General features: G+C 44.8%; 1 protein-coding gene across 1 annotated transcript in view; it reads right to left on the reverse strand.

The window, feature by feature from the left end:
• Positions 1-2,186: 2,186 nt before the first annotated feature.
• LOC133369381 (nuclear pore complex protein Nup214-like) overlaps positions 2,187-13,020 on the reverse strand; it is a 32,018-nt gene continuing 21,184 nt past the window's right edge. The window contains exons 4-5 of the mRNA XM_061594656.1: positions 7,131-7,251; positions 2,187-4,683 (exon numbers count right to left, since the gene is read on the reverse strand). Of these exons, the coding sequence (XP_061450640.1) occupies positions 3,501-4,683; positions 7,131-7,251 (1,304 nt within the window). The 3' untranslated portion in view covers positions 2,187-3,500. The remainder of the gene's footprint in view (positions 4,684-7,130; positions 7,252-13,020) is intronic.

Below are 13,020 nucleotides of genomic sequence, written 5' to 3' on the forward strand. Positions count from 1 at the left end.
CAGAGGCAGGTGGAGCAAGGTAACGTTGACCTTTAGTTTCTAGCTACGCTCACATCTGTCTTCCATCCAGACAAGCAAGGGGCATTATCAGAGTTCAAGGACACATTCCACCCTGGCAAAAACACACAAGAAGGGTGTAATTCAAGGCTGCTGAGGTCTGCAGCCTGCGCAAGGCTGCATTTGACCCCTAGGCCTGAAGCTCCCATCCCTACCCAGCCTTAAATCATTTGCTGACCTTGGAGCTGTCCTAACTGCTTGGGACTCGAGGCTGGTAGCTTGGAGTGCAGTTTTTAAAAAAATTATTATCATGGTAACCATCTCCTTTTCGCTACACGTCACAGTTGGTCATACGTCTTGTTCAATAGTGTATTCCATGATTGTCCACCAGGTGGTGATAAAGGACTGCAAATTAGTTATTCCATTTGGGAGATGTGAATTATATGTGCTTTTATTTCTAAGACTGCCATATTCCAAATATTTTTAAACCAGGCCAAGGTATGCAGCCCATCCAAGTTCTTCCACCTCTGTGTTATTATTTATCTTGCCACCATTAATAACACTGAGACAAATTCTTTAAATCTTAAACCCAATTTAGGCCCCTTGTATAATGACAAGAAAAATGAAACTCAGTATTAATTCCACATTCTCTGTACTCAGGGTACCTGGGGATGAGGGCTTCCCATCATTGCTCACCCCACTGCACTTCCTCTTTATTGCTGCCAGCCTGCTCTGAAGGAGAGGAGGGGGCCAGCTGTAAACCATCTCACTTGATGAGAAGACTCTGTCCCCTCTAAATTATATTTAAGCCAGGCTGCTGTGATTCCTCTTGGAGTATAGCAAATCTTCTTAACTAAGATTACCTTTCTATTTTATTTTAATTTTTGACCCATGAATTTTGACACTGTGATCAGCTCCAGCCCTAGGTGGTGGCTGGAGCTGGTCACAGTTCACAACCCAAAACATCTGGAGGGCACAAGGCTGGCAAAGGCTTCCTTGGATGTTGTGAGTGGGCTGAGGAATCAAAAGCCTGTGTTGAGAACAACACAGTGGTTGAGTAACAACCTGTTTTTAACTTTGCCTTGCCAAGAAGTCACTCTGCAAATTCAGGAGAGGCATGGCTAGTTCTTGCACCTTACTGGATCCTGCTTAGAAGGTGCTCCGCTTGGATTGAGCATTCATTGGTGCTGCAGCATCTAAAAGGCACTACAACCACTGCACATCAAACCGTCCGATTCTGCTGTGAGCAGCTCTAAAGACTGTAGTGTGGTGGCCTAAATTCTCAACTTTTCACAATAACCACACACTTTTTCATAACAGCACCACATTTACACAGCCAATCAAAATACTGCTTCGATTTCAGTGTGGTATAACACACAGTGGCCTGAAGCCAACCACAAACTGAATACAGGGCGTCTGTCCAAAATCTGTTTGCTTTCAGACATGACCACAAATTATGGCTTGTTTCTCCAAAGTTTGGTTTGTTTTCCAGCCGCTCTTGCTTCATGCCTTTTTGTCGCATGGCGAGTGTCTGGGGATTGGTGGCCAAGCAAACTATAGTTAAGGAAGGGTGCTTGATTCACACATAATGCCAAGCTTGAAGTTCAAACCAAGGTTTGTGAGCCAACAAAAACCAGACTTCACAGTGGTTTGTTGGCAGTAAACAAACTACAGTTAAGCCATGGGGCAGGGTTTGGACAATCAAACCACAATTTATTAAATGAGTTGCTGGCCTTGTTTGATTAAATCATGGTTTAGTGTTACGTGCACACCAGGCTAGTAGCTCATTCAACAATCATGCACTTTTTCATTCAAGCCTTTTTAATTTACCCAGACTTTCTCACTTTTTAACTGCTTACCTCTGGTGCTGTAGCTACTGGCTGATTTTCATGCTTCTGACTTTTCTGCTACTTAAATTGTGTTTGTTTCAACACTGTTCTTGCTAAATTGTAAACTACCTAAGATGTTTTTAAAATTGAAAGTCAGTGCATACTGTAAATAAAGTAATGATACTTGATCTGCAGTTGTGTTGTACTGAATCTTCTGATGGCTCCATAATGTGGTACTTTGCTTCACTCGACCAATCTTTTTTTAATTCTGGCTTGCACTAGTGAAGGACACCATGCTGCTTGCATTAGAGTTTTATTTTTTTTAAGAAAATATAAAACACCACAGAGCAAACTCAGAAAATACCCATACTATAGATTAGAATACAATACTACATCTTGAGCTTAGCTAAATCGCATCGCTTTTGGTCTTCAGCTTTCAGGGCAAATTTAATCACAATCCTGTACACCTTTCTTTTCCATCCCTGACATGATTATTTCTGTGTGCTAAGCACTCAGCCACAAACATCTGCAGGTGCAGATTCTGCATCTACAGCAGAGGTGGACAATCTGCAGCCAGCTAGTTGCATGCGGCCCCTGGGGGTGGGTGGGGAGCCTGGAAGGAGAGACAGAGAAGGGGAGGAAGGCAATATGGATGGAGCAATGGAAGGAGGAGGGGAGAAATGTCGTCTGCACAGTTTTTTTGTAACCCACTTAGAGGATTGTTACAATCAAGTAACATACAGATTTTGTAAAAAAATAAAAATACAAAGCAAGCAGGTCAGACCTCTAACAAGAGTGATCTGTCCCTCCACCTGCATAGGGAGAGTGAGACAGAAAAAGGGAAAGAAAGAGTAAGGAGACAAAGAAATAAAAAGGGGTTGCAGAGGCAGAGAGAGAGAGAGAAGAGGGTGGCTCCGTCCACCGCTGGTATGTGGCCCCCGACACATTACCCCAAGAAAATGTGGCCCTTGGCAGAAAAAAAGGCCTCCACCCCTGATCTACAGGGTCTAAGTGACCTCATGTGATACAAATTGTGTTGGACTACTGAGACACCAACAGATTCAACATCAGGCTAGAATTTATTTGTTTGTTTGCTCGTTTATTGCATTTGTATACTGCCCCATAGCCAAAGCTCTCTGGGCGGTTTACAACAATTAAAAACATTAAAAAGAAATATCCAAATTTAAAAACACATTTTTAAAAAGCAATTTAAAAACAATGACAAATGGAATGACAAATAAAGGAGGCTCAGCCAAACATCTTTAGGAGTCCTGTCCAAGGATGCTGAAATTCAGTAATCCTTTCACTGTCAATCTACAATGGCATTTGCACTGTTCCAACCTTGTCCCCAACCAAGAAGCACAAACTTGGCTTGAAGGGCTCAGGAAAGATCTCTCTATTCCTCCAGCAACAGCGCATGGTTTGGTAAGGAGGCCCACCTCCCACTTTGAAGACTGTGGCCGTAGTTCATAACCCTGCAGGGTAAGGCATCTCACTACACTGTAATTATCTACCCTTGGAGCAATGTGCTTTGTTGCATCCTGTTGCCCAACAGCAGCAAATATCACAGGTCCCACTCTTGTGGGGGAAGCACACACCACCAGCCATGATTTAGACAAAGCCTGGTCAACCCTGGCAGTGGAAGAAGCATTCTTAGACAAAGTCATGAGCAAGTTAAAGAATATCCATGGTATATGCATCAGCTCGGGAGTTAGAGGGAGTGAACAGCAAGCCTTGGACCATTTCCTTAGGTGATGATGTTCTGGCACAAAGGCTGGACTTGGCACATGCCATGGCACTGACAGCAATACCGATACAGAAAGCAACACCCAGGAAAGCCATGGAGATAATATGAGTTCGGTATTTAGCCAAGGCACTGGGAAAGAAAGTCAAAGTAACCTCTGGAGTGTTTGTCGTTGCCTGAGCTCTGCTCATCTCAATTGCATTTCTGTGGGGAAAGTCGGAAGTTGGCAAAGTACTTGTAGATTTGGAAAAAGTACCTCTGTTTGCTTCAGCAGATGGAAGAGTTCCTGAAGCTTCCCCAAACAAAACAGCTGAATCGTTGACTGCAAAGTTCCTGTCTTTCATCTTGCTTCCAACAGTACTGACGGGTGTGTGGGATTGACCAGGAAAGCCCCTTCTTTGGGACACAGTTGTGAGACCCAGAGTTGATTGGGGTCTAATACCTGATCTAGAGCTGCTCAGAATTGAATTTGGTCGACTCGAGGACCCTGGCAGTTTGGTAGATGTTGTGGTAGACTTCATACCTTTCCTCATAGAACCTGTAATAAATCTGCTTAAGGAAGAGCTAGTTGGATGGAGTGTGGGTTGTTCAGGAGACCCCACAGGATTCTCAGAATCAAATCTACCATAAATGGTACTTGTTGCATGAGTTCCTAGAGTTGTAGGAGATGCTACCAAATTACGAGTTGATCCAGGGAAGTCCTCCAGGCCTTTCCCAACAGGTGTGAGACCTTCCCCATATCTCTTTGGTTCATCAGTGGTGTTAGAAACCACAGTCCCAGTTGCAAGGTTTTCATGTTGAGGGGTAGCTCCAGGCATAGCCACTGCTGGTTGGGGAGTGGGCTTTGTAGGAGACTTTGCAGGTGACATGGAACTCACTCCAGGCAAGTTGGGATCTCCTTGTCTCGTAACAGGAAATGTTAGCATTCTAAGGGTTGCTGTACTAAATGGTACAGTGGGGTGTGCTGATGTAGGGACAGGAGCTCCCAAGAGTTTGTCAAGCACAGCTGGCTTTTCTGGAGGAGTGTTCATTGCATCCAGTTGCTTCATAGTCTCCTGCACCCAACTGTCCTCTGGTTTGGCGCAGAAGCTCCGATTCTCCTTAGTGATCAATCTGGAAAGAGAAATGAAGGAACTGCAATTAGGAGGGACCCAAGTTACGGCACTTCTAAAACTCACTGATGATCAATGGGACAGATTTCAGTACATCCTTTAGTGCTGCTTGAAGCACATTTTTAGCATTACTGCAATGCACTCTATGCGGGGCTGCCCTTCGGTCTGGTCCAGAAGCTCCAGGCTAGACTGTTAATGGGGGCAGACGGCCAACAGCATGTGACACCTCTGCTAAAACATGTGCCCTGGTTGTCCATATCGTTCCAGGTCAGGTTCAAGGCTCTTGTGTTGATAGACAAAGCCCTGAACAATGTGGGTCCAGGATACCCTGATTCCACTGACCCACTGACATGAAGCCACCAGCTCACTGTGGTTTACTAGGATTGAACGGCATGCTCCTGCTCCCCCCACTCTGTATGAGTGGAAGAAGCAAACCAGGAAGCTGCAATTAAGACTGGCACTCTGAATCCTGATTTGTTTCTTCCTAACAAGCCACATTCCTCCCTGGCTTGCTGTCTCTTCCATCTTCCTCTCTTGCCTTCTGTAGTCTCAGCTTGTGTCAAGTTTTACATTGCAAGCTGTTTGGGGTGGAGGCCTGTCTTCTTGCTGTTATTCTCTGGAGTGCCACACAATTTGATAGCGCTAAATAATGCTAATGATGCTGATGGTGATGATGATTATAATAATGACAATGAATTTATGCTATGAGCAGTCAGGGAGTCAAACAAAAGTCCTCATCGCTACAACTGTTGCCTTCTGCCTCCACACCAGATCAGATCCTTTTGATTTACTTGTATTTACTGTTGGGTGTTTTGTGTTTTTTAAAGTATTTTAACCTTCTTTCAGCCACTTCTTTTGTTCCCTGAATCGATTTAGTAATTTATAAGTTCTTTAAAGCAGTGATTCCCAACCTGGGGGCCGTGAGATATATATATATATCGACAGTACCACCACTACTTAACTTCTGCAAAGGAAGCCCCTCTGAGGATTCCATCCTCAAAGCTCTATAACTGCCACCTTGGTAACAGCGTTTGTATGTTAGCAGCTGATGAAGGCGGAAGCTGAAACGTTTTGTTAATACAATATAAACCTCTCTTTTGTTAATCACAATTACATGCATATATTTTTAGGTGATTAACGGAATCTTTATAGGGATCCAGAGCAAGCTTGAGTGAAGTTCTGTTTGTTGCTTTCAAAACGATATACATATATAAAACATGTGGCAGACGCCAAGGGAGGCTGAGAGTGGAGCCAGCCTGCCTTTCGTGGTTCCTGCATCGCTACCACCTCCTTTTAAAAAATATTCTTTTTTGTGAGGCTGCCTAGATCTCACCTTTGGCCCGGAAGGAGCCAAGGAGCAATGAGGACACTCAGGACCTGCTCACCTCCATCTCTGAAGCTAAATGTGTGTGCCAGCATCCTCCCTTTCTTCCACCTACACTCCACCCCCCATCTCTCTCTCCAAGACGCCACAGCAGTTGAGGGCTTGCCCCCTCCCATGTGCCTGAATACATGGCACGCTTGCCGATGCTTGCAGGAGAGGCAGGTGTGTGTGTGTGCGCGCTGATCTGGCTTCTGCTCTCATTCCCTAAGTGCAGGCTAACCAAGTAATCAGTTCTGATGATCATCCCAAGGCCTATAAGCACCAATCCCCCTCCTCAATCTATCCACCCTTTTGTCTTCACAATGTAGCATCCCCACCATGACCACATTGCTGCTTCTTTATTATTAGTAGTAGTAGTAGCAGTAGCTCAGCAGGTTGTCTGAGGCTGGGGTCCACATACTGCAGCTGAAATTTATTTATTTATTATTGGATTTATATCCCACCTTTCGTCCAAGTTGCTCAAGTTGCATACAGTTCTCCCCCTTTCCATTTTATCCTTACACAGACCCTGTGAGATAGGTCAGGCTGAAGGACTATGTCTGGTCCAAAGTCATCCAGTGGGCTTCACGGCTGGGTGAGGATTTGAACCCGGATCTTAGTCCATCACTGTAATCCACTAGTGTTGGGAGACAGGACTGTACATCTGCAGACTGTGGGTGCAGGGGGGGTATACCAATTTGATTGGACCTTTGCATTAAGAGAAAAAAGCAACACCTCCTGTCTCGAAAGGGTATTTGGAAATGTGATTTTGCCATGCACCATTTTTTTCAATTAACAGAGACTAAAATTACAATTAGCGGGGGGGGGTCCACGAAATTTTTTGAGCTTACAAAGGGGGTCCTGTACTCATAAGGGTTGGGAAGCACTGCTTTAAAGGACATGGATCCACCTCTTTGATTGAATATTGACCGTCTCTTCCCGGAGCCCTTTGGATAGGCAGAACGCAAATGGAATGAAACTGAATGAAATGTGCATCCTGTCTCAGCTGCATATACTTTCATTTCTTCTGACTAGAAGTGTCTTGTATCATAACTGGCATCACATGAATGACAGAAGATACTTACATCACTGAAGTCTTCCTCTTACACGTGATTTCCTCATATCTTTGCAGTTTACTCAGGGTAATCGCTTTGGATAAATATATACGGCATATCTTTGGACAACTTTTTGTTACTTCAGGTTCTCCTAAGGCAAGAAAACAGTCAAACGTCAATCATCATCACATCATCTGTTTATTTGTACGCCACTTTTCATAGGGCTGTAGCTTAGTGGCATCTGCTTTGCATGCAGAAGGTCCCAGGTTTAATCCCTGGCATCTCCAGGTACAGCTGGGAGAGGCTCCTGCCCGAAATCCTGGAGAGCCACTGCCAGTCAGTGTAGACAATATTGAGCTAGATAGACCAATGGTCTGACTCAGTACCTGTATAAGGCAGCTTCCTATGCTCCACAAAATTGTGCCCAAACAGGCTTACAGCACATCAAATGGACAATAAATTGAAAAATTTAAAAACATTAGACACCTCTTTCAGAGTCAAAAGCACTTTGAAGAGAGATCACTGCTTCTCAGAGTGCGCTATGGGCCTGGCAGCCAACTCTTGAAAGCAACCATTTTGGTACCTGTCCAGAGTCTGGGGAGAGAGCCCAGTGAGTTAAGGGTAGAGGCCAGGGGGAGAGGCTCAAGCCCAGCATCAGCATCTCATACCCTTGGACAACTGCAAGGCCCCAGCACCACAAAAGAGTCCCTGGGAGCCATCTGTCCTGGGGCTCCCTTAAAAAACAAGCAAACCCTGGCCTGGCACTTGAAGCTGCACCAGGTTTCTGAATTGAACAATGCCCTGGTGTGGTATCATTCCAGGGCCTTGTGGGAAATATAGATGGTGGCCACACCCAACCAGCTCCTACTGCTCAGAGTGCTGCTGCCATCCACTGGCTCCACCAAGTATGCCACCAGGACCCACTGACAGACAAAGGGGTCCACTCATGGAGGAGGGGCTCCACCAGAGGGTACTTTGCACAGGGCCTCCTCAGATGTGGATCCAGCTCTGGGTGGAGCCCAGATGTTTGGGCAAGTCCAGTGGCACAGCAGTCTATTCACCTAACTGTTGTGCTTTGTGGGACTGATTTGGGAGCTGCAGTCCAAAGCATCTGGGGGACACCAGGTTGGGGAAAGCTGGCCAAAAAAAAAATAAGGCTTTGCCCTTTTCTTTCTTGATAAGTAGCCAAAACATATGCAAAATAAACAATTCCCCCCTCGAGGCCTATATAAGAGCCAGCATGGTGTAGTGATTAGAGTGTTGGGCTAGGACCTGGAAGCCCAGGGTTCAAATCCCCACTCAGCCATGCAGCTCACTGGGTGACCTTGGGCCTGTGTTAGTCGCTCAGCCTAACCTACCTCACAGGGTTGTTGTGAGGACAAAATGGGGAGGGGGAAAACCATATATGTACGCCTTCTCGAGCTCCTTGTAGAAAAGGAGGGATACAAATGCATATTATTATTATTATTGACAATCCTACAGGTTGAATACTCATCTCATGTCCACTTCTAGTAAGCAAGGTTATTAGGCAGGTTTTTATATCATCTGAAAAGCTTTTCTAAGGATGGGGATGAATGTCAAGCAGCAGCACCACCATGTCCTTTCCCCTTCTGGTCAGGGCTTCAGGAATTAGGAGGAACCACGTAGCCTTGACACAGGGGTCTGGGGGACAGGATTTGGCTGACGATCGAATCCTGGGACCCCCCCACCTCCACAAGCCATTTTGACAGGGGGGTGGGGCCTGTCAACCCCATGTTTATTTTTAATATTTTTTTAGAGTTTTGTCCTTTGTTTGCCGCCTGGGCTCTTTCTGGGAGGAGGGTTGGGACAGAAATTAGAGAAATAAATAAAGTCACCATTATGTCAGGTTGACCCAGTCTCAGAGCCATTCCCTGTAGGGCCTGCTGACAGCTGATTAAATTCAGAAACCTTTGAAAGTAACAGTGGTTCAAAATAATGTTTGTTTGTCTAAATAAGGTGTGATGCCTATTTGTTTTTACTATCACAGCTCTCAGATTTAAGAGTATCTGTTTCGAGTTCCTCAAAGGGGAAAACAACATTCTAGCCGAGGTGTTTCAATGATCAAATATAGGTCATTTTAATCAGTAAATTAAACTGCTCCATTAAAAGCTCCATTAGATAATATTTAATAGACTGGTTCCACAGATTACTCCACCAAACCAGAACTCAGAAAGATAATGTCTGGCAGCCTTTGTCAGATGTTTCCAGAACCTTTTCAGGCGCAGAGAATATTCTGGGAAAATGAATGTGAAAGCAAATCCTTTCATAAAGACCTCCATTGTGAAGCTGGGATTTTCCAAACATTCTTAGCCTTTCCTTTGTTGACTGTATTGTTGAAGTTGAAATATCGTCACAGGTCTGGCTCTGACGAGTGGGTAATGTAGGGGGTTTCCTTTAAATGTATTTTTACGCCCTCCCCACTTATCAGAGTGGTGAGATATTCCTGGGGTATGGATTTGGTTTCTTTTGGAAAGAGGTCATGGCAGCTGATGGCATTTTGTAATATTTGAGTTTATTTACAAATATGTAGGTTAAGCATAGGTGGAGGAACAGCTTAAACACTCAGCAGACAGCCAAAGTCCATTGCTCCCACCCCACATCTTCAGAAGAGAAGGCACTGTTAGCTTATCAAGATGTTAGCTTACTAAGAACTCTGAGTATCTCTCTTCCAAAACTACACCCTGTTCTTTGTTCCCTATTGCAGACACCTAGATATTCTTCACTCGTCACTTTAAAAAGAATACATCTCCCTCTAATAGCAAACTCAGTGCCTCTGTGCTGACAGAAATGGAGCAAACACAGGGCACAGAGAAACAAGAGTTGTTAACGTTGTCAGGAGACCCCTGTAGTTTGCAGCACGCATACACACAAAAGGGGTAAACAGTTCATCAAGGACTGAGCATGTTCCATGCTCTCTAAGAGCCACAGAATGTTGACTGTCGGTTGGAAAAGAAAACTGAGGAGGAAGATGGGGAGAGCAGAGTGGTCTGCTGGAGCCCCCAACAGCTTAGAATATCCCGGAGGAGGAAATGGCTGCCTGTTTATCTGCCTGGAAGCCCAATCACAGGAGCATTCCTAAGTAGTTCCAGTGAAAGACTGCATGGTTACTTGTTAACAGAAATAAGCATTAGGAAGTTGTCTGCGTCTCCTGCTTCCTGGACAACCAAAGCACGTCAAAACTTTGAAGCAGGGCTTGTGCTTGATGGTGGCTAAGACGTATGGCAGTACCACTTATGGGAACTGCAAATCCATTTTATTTCTTTTCTGGTTTTATAGCTCTTGCGATCTTGACAAACGACTTCCTTCTCTCTTAATACCCTGCAAGATCCAAAGGGCTTCACAGTTCTTATCGCACTTTGTTGTAGCTGGCAGCATGAGGGTGGAGACTGATCCTGTGAAATCATTAAGAGTTGGTTGCTGGGGAACCATCCAGGTAGGAGTGACCTTGCCACAGTTTAGCCTTTGGTGCCTTTGCTTTGGGCTTGCAACCACCTCATAGGAATAAAGCAAGCTGCCCTAGACCAAGTCAGACCTTTGGTCCAACTTAGCTCACTGTTGTCTGTCTATGCAGTACTGTTTGGGTTTTGAAGTAGGGGATATTCCACCCTACTTGGAGAGGCCGAGGACTGAACCTGGTACCATCTGCGTGCAAAGCAGATGCTCTAACACTGAGCTGTGGCTTCAGGTCCCTCTTTAATTTCCTGGTTTGATCAAAACAATCGTTTGCTGCTATGTCTGAAGTGGTCAAATTATGGCTTCTGCAAACTATAGTTGAGAGTTTGGTTTGAATTAGGGGTGTTGCAAGCAGTCCTGTTCAAATGCTCTTGAGCCTGCAAGCACCTTGGCTGCCTCTCCCTTCCATCCTCCCCAAGAGCCCACTAATGTACCTTTGGCAAGGCAGAAAAAGATACTATGTTGGGGCCTAGCATGCACCCCTTGCTCCATTTCCCTTCCTTTGCATGTTTCTGGGCCCTTTGGGAGATAGGAGGAGAGGGAGGGGCAGTGAAGGTCATTTTATAAGCATCTTCCTGGATTCCCCCCCCCAATATTGGCATTGATTTGAATCGCTGCCAATAAGCTATTGGTAGGGATGGAAGGATCTGTTCATTTCAGTTCTCTCAGTTTCTAATGTTTCCAATCTTAAATTCAGTTCTCCACATTTGTGCAGAAATTTGCATTTTTTAAAAAAATCCTCAGGAATAATTCTTCAGCATTTTAGTGTGAATTTCTACTAATAAGCACATTTTATGCAATTTTGACTAATGTACACATTTCTCAAGCAATTTATCCTAATATAATGCATTTTTGTATGCTATTTTTCACTGATATATGCATTTTTGTAAACACTGTGGTTGAGGAAATGCATCACAAATTCAGATAGGTGTGAATTTTGATGGATGGCTGGGTTTCAATTCTCATATTGTCTCAGAAAGTGCATATTTGATAGGGTCTGCTTTAAATGTGAACTGAATCGAACGTCTGCCCCACCCCTAGGTACTGGGCTAAGTTCAACGTTCTGGTATTGGGATACAAAGCTCTATACAGCTTGAGACCAAGATACCTAAAATATCATCTCACTCCTTGTACACAGAACTGATCATTGCACTCTGCAGGAGAGAGCCTCCTGCAGATGCCATCTCATCAGGAGATCTATTCTGCACAATGTTGAAATCAGGCCTTTAGTGTGGCAGCACCTACCCTTTGGAACTCCCTTCCATTATATATCAGACACGTGCCATCTCTCTTGTCTTTTTTGGCGCCTATTGAAGACCTTCCTTTTTCAACAAGTGGAGATTTTTTATCTCTGTCTGTTCTTTGAAATTCTTTTTCTATATGTTGTTGTTGTTAACAATTATTACCCACCCTTCACCCAAAGGGCAGGTTACAACAATGTTAAAAGCATTAAGAACAATTAAAAACAAACAAAAATTAAAATCACAAAATAGGGTGGGTCCTAAAAATATACATCTCAGGTGTCAAAGGCTAGGGTAAAGAGGTGCATCTTCAGCATTTGCCTAAAACTGCACGATGAAATTGCCAGATGCACCTCGGTGGGGAAGGAGTTCTACAACTTAGGGGCCACCACAGATAATTCCAGGGTCACACACACACCCCAAGCTTCCAAGGGTGGTGGAACTACCAAACGGGCCCCCTCTGCTGATCTCAACACCCAAGAGTGTCAGTAGGGAAGGAGGCGGTCTCTCAGATATTTGGGACCTAAGTCATTTATGGCTTTAAACACTAGTGTGAGCACCTTAAATTAAGCCCAGAAATGAACTGGCAACCAATGCAGCTGTTTTAAAATGGGGGTTATATGAGCTAAAAGACACCCCAACCAGTAATCTGGCTGCTGCATTTTGGACCGGTTGAAGTTTCTGAGTCGTGTTCAAGGGCAGTATTCAAGAGTGTATTGCAATAATACAATCTGGAAGTTACCAGAGCATGGAGTACTGTGGCCAAATCATGTCTGTCCAAAAGGGGCCAAAGCAGGCAAACTAGCCAGAGCTGGAAAAAGGCACTCCTAGCCACTGAGGCCACCTGAGCCTCCAATGATAATGTTGGATCCAAGAGTATCCCAAGCTGCAGACCTGCTCCTTCAGGGGAAGTGCAACCCCATCCAGAACAGGCTGTCTCCCCACCTCCTGGACATGAGAATTCTGGGCACATAACACCTCTTTCTTTCCAGGGGCTAGCTTCAATTTATTGGTCCATATCCAGCCTATCACCACCTCCAAGCCCCACTCCAGCATCTCATGGAGGCCATGAAGTCCCAAGCTGGTCCATTTGAGGTAGCCTCAGTGTGGATATTGAAGTCCCCCAACACCACTGTGAAAGGGTAATCCAACACAACATCCAAAATTGCCTCCACCAGTTTGGTTAGGGAGGTTGTAGCGCAGCA

The sequence above is a fragment of the Rhineura floridana genome, chromosome 13 (assembly GCF_030035675.1).
Source record: "Rhineura floridana isolate rRhiFlo1 chromosome 13, rRhiFlo1.hap2, whole genome shotgun sequence".
Taxonomy (NCBI): domain Eukaryota; kingdom Metazoa; phylum Chordata; class Lepidosauria; order Squamata; family Rhineuridae; genus Rhineura; species Rhineura floridana.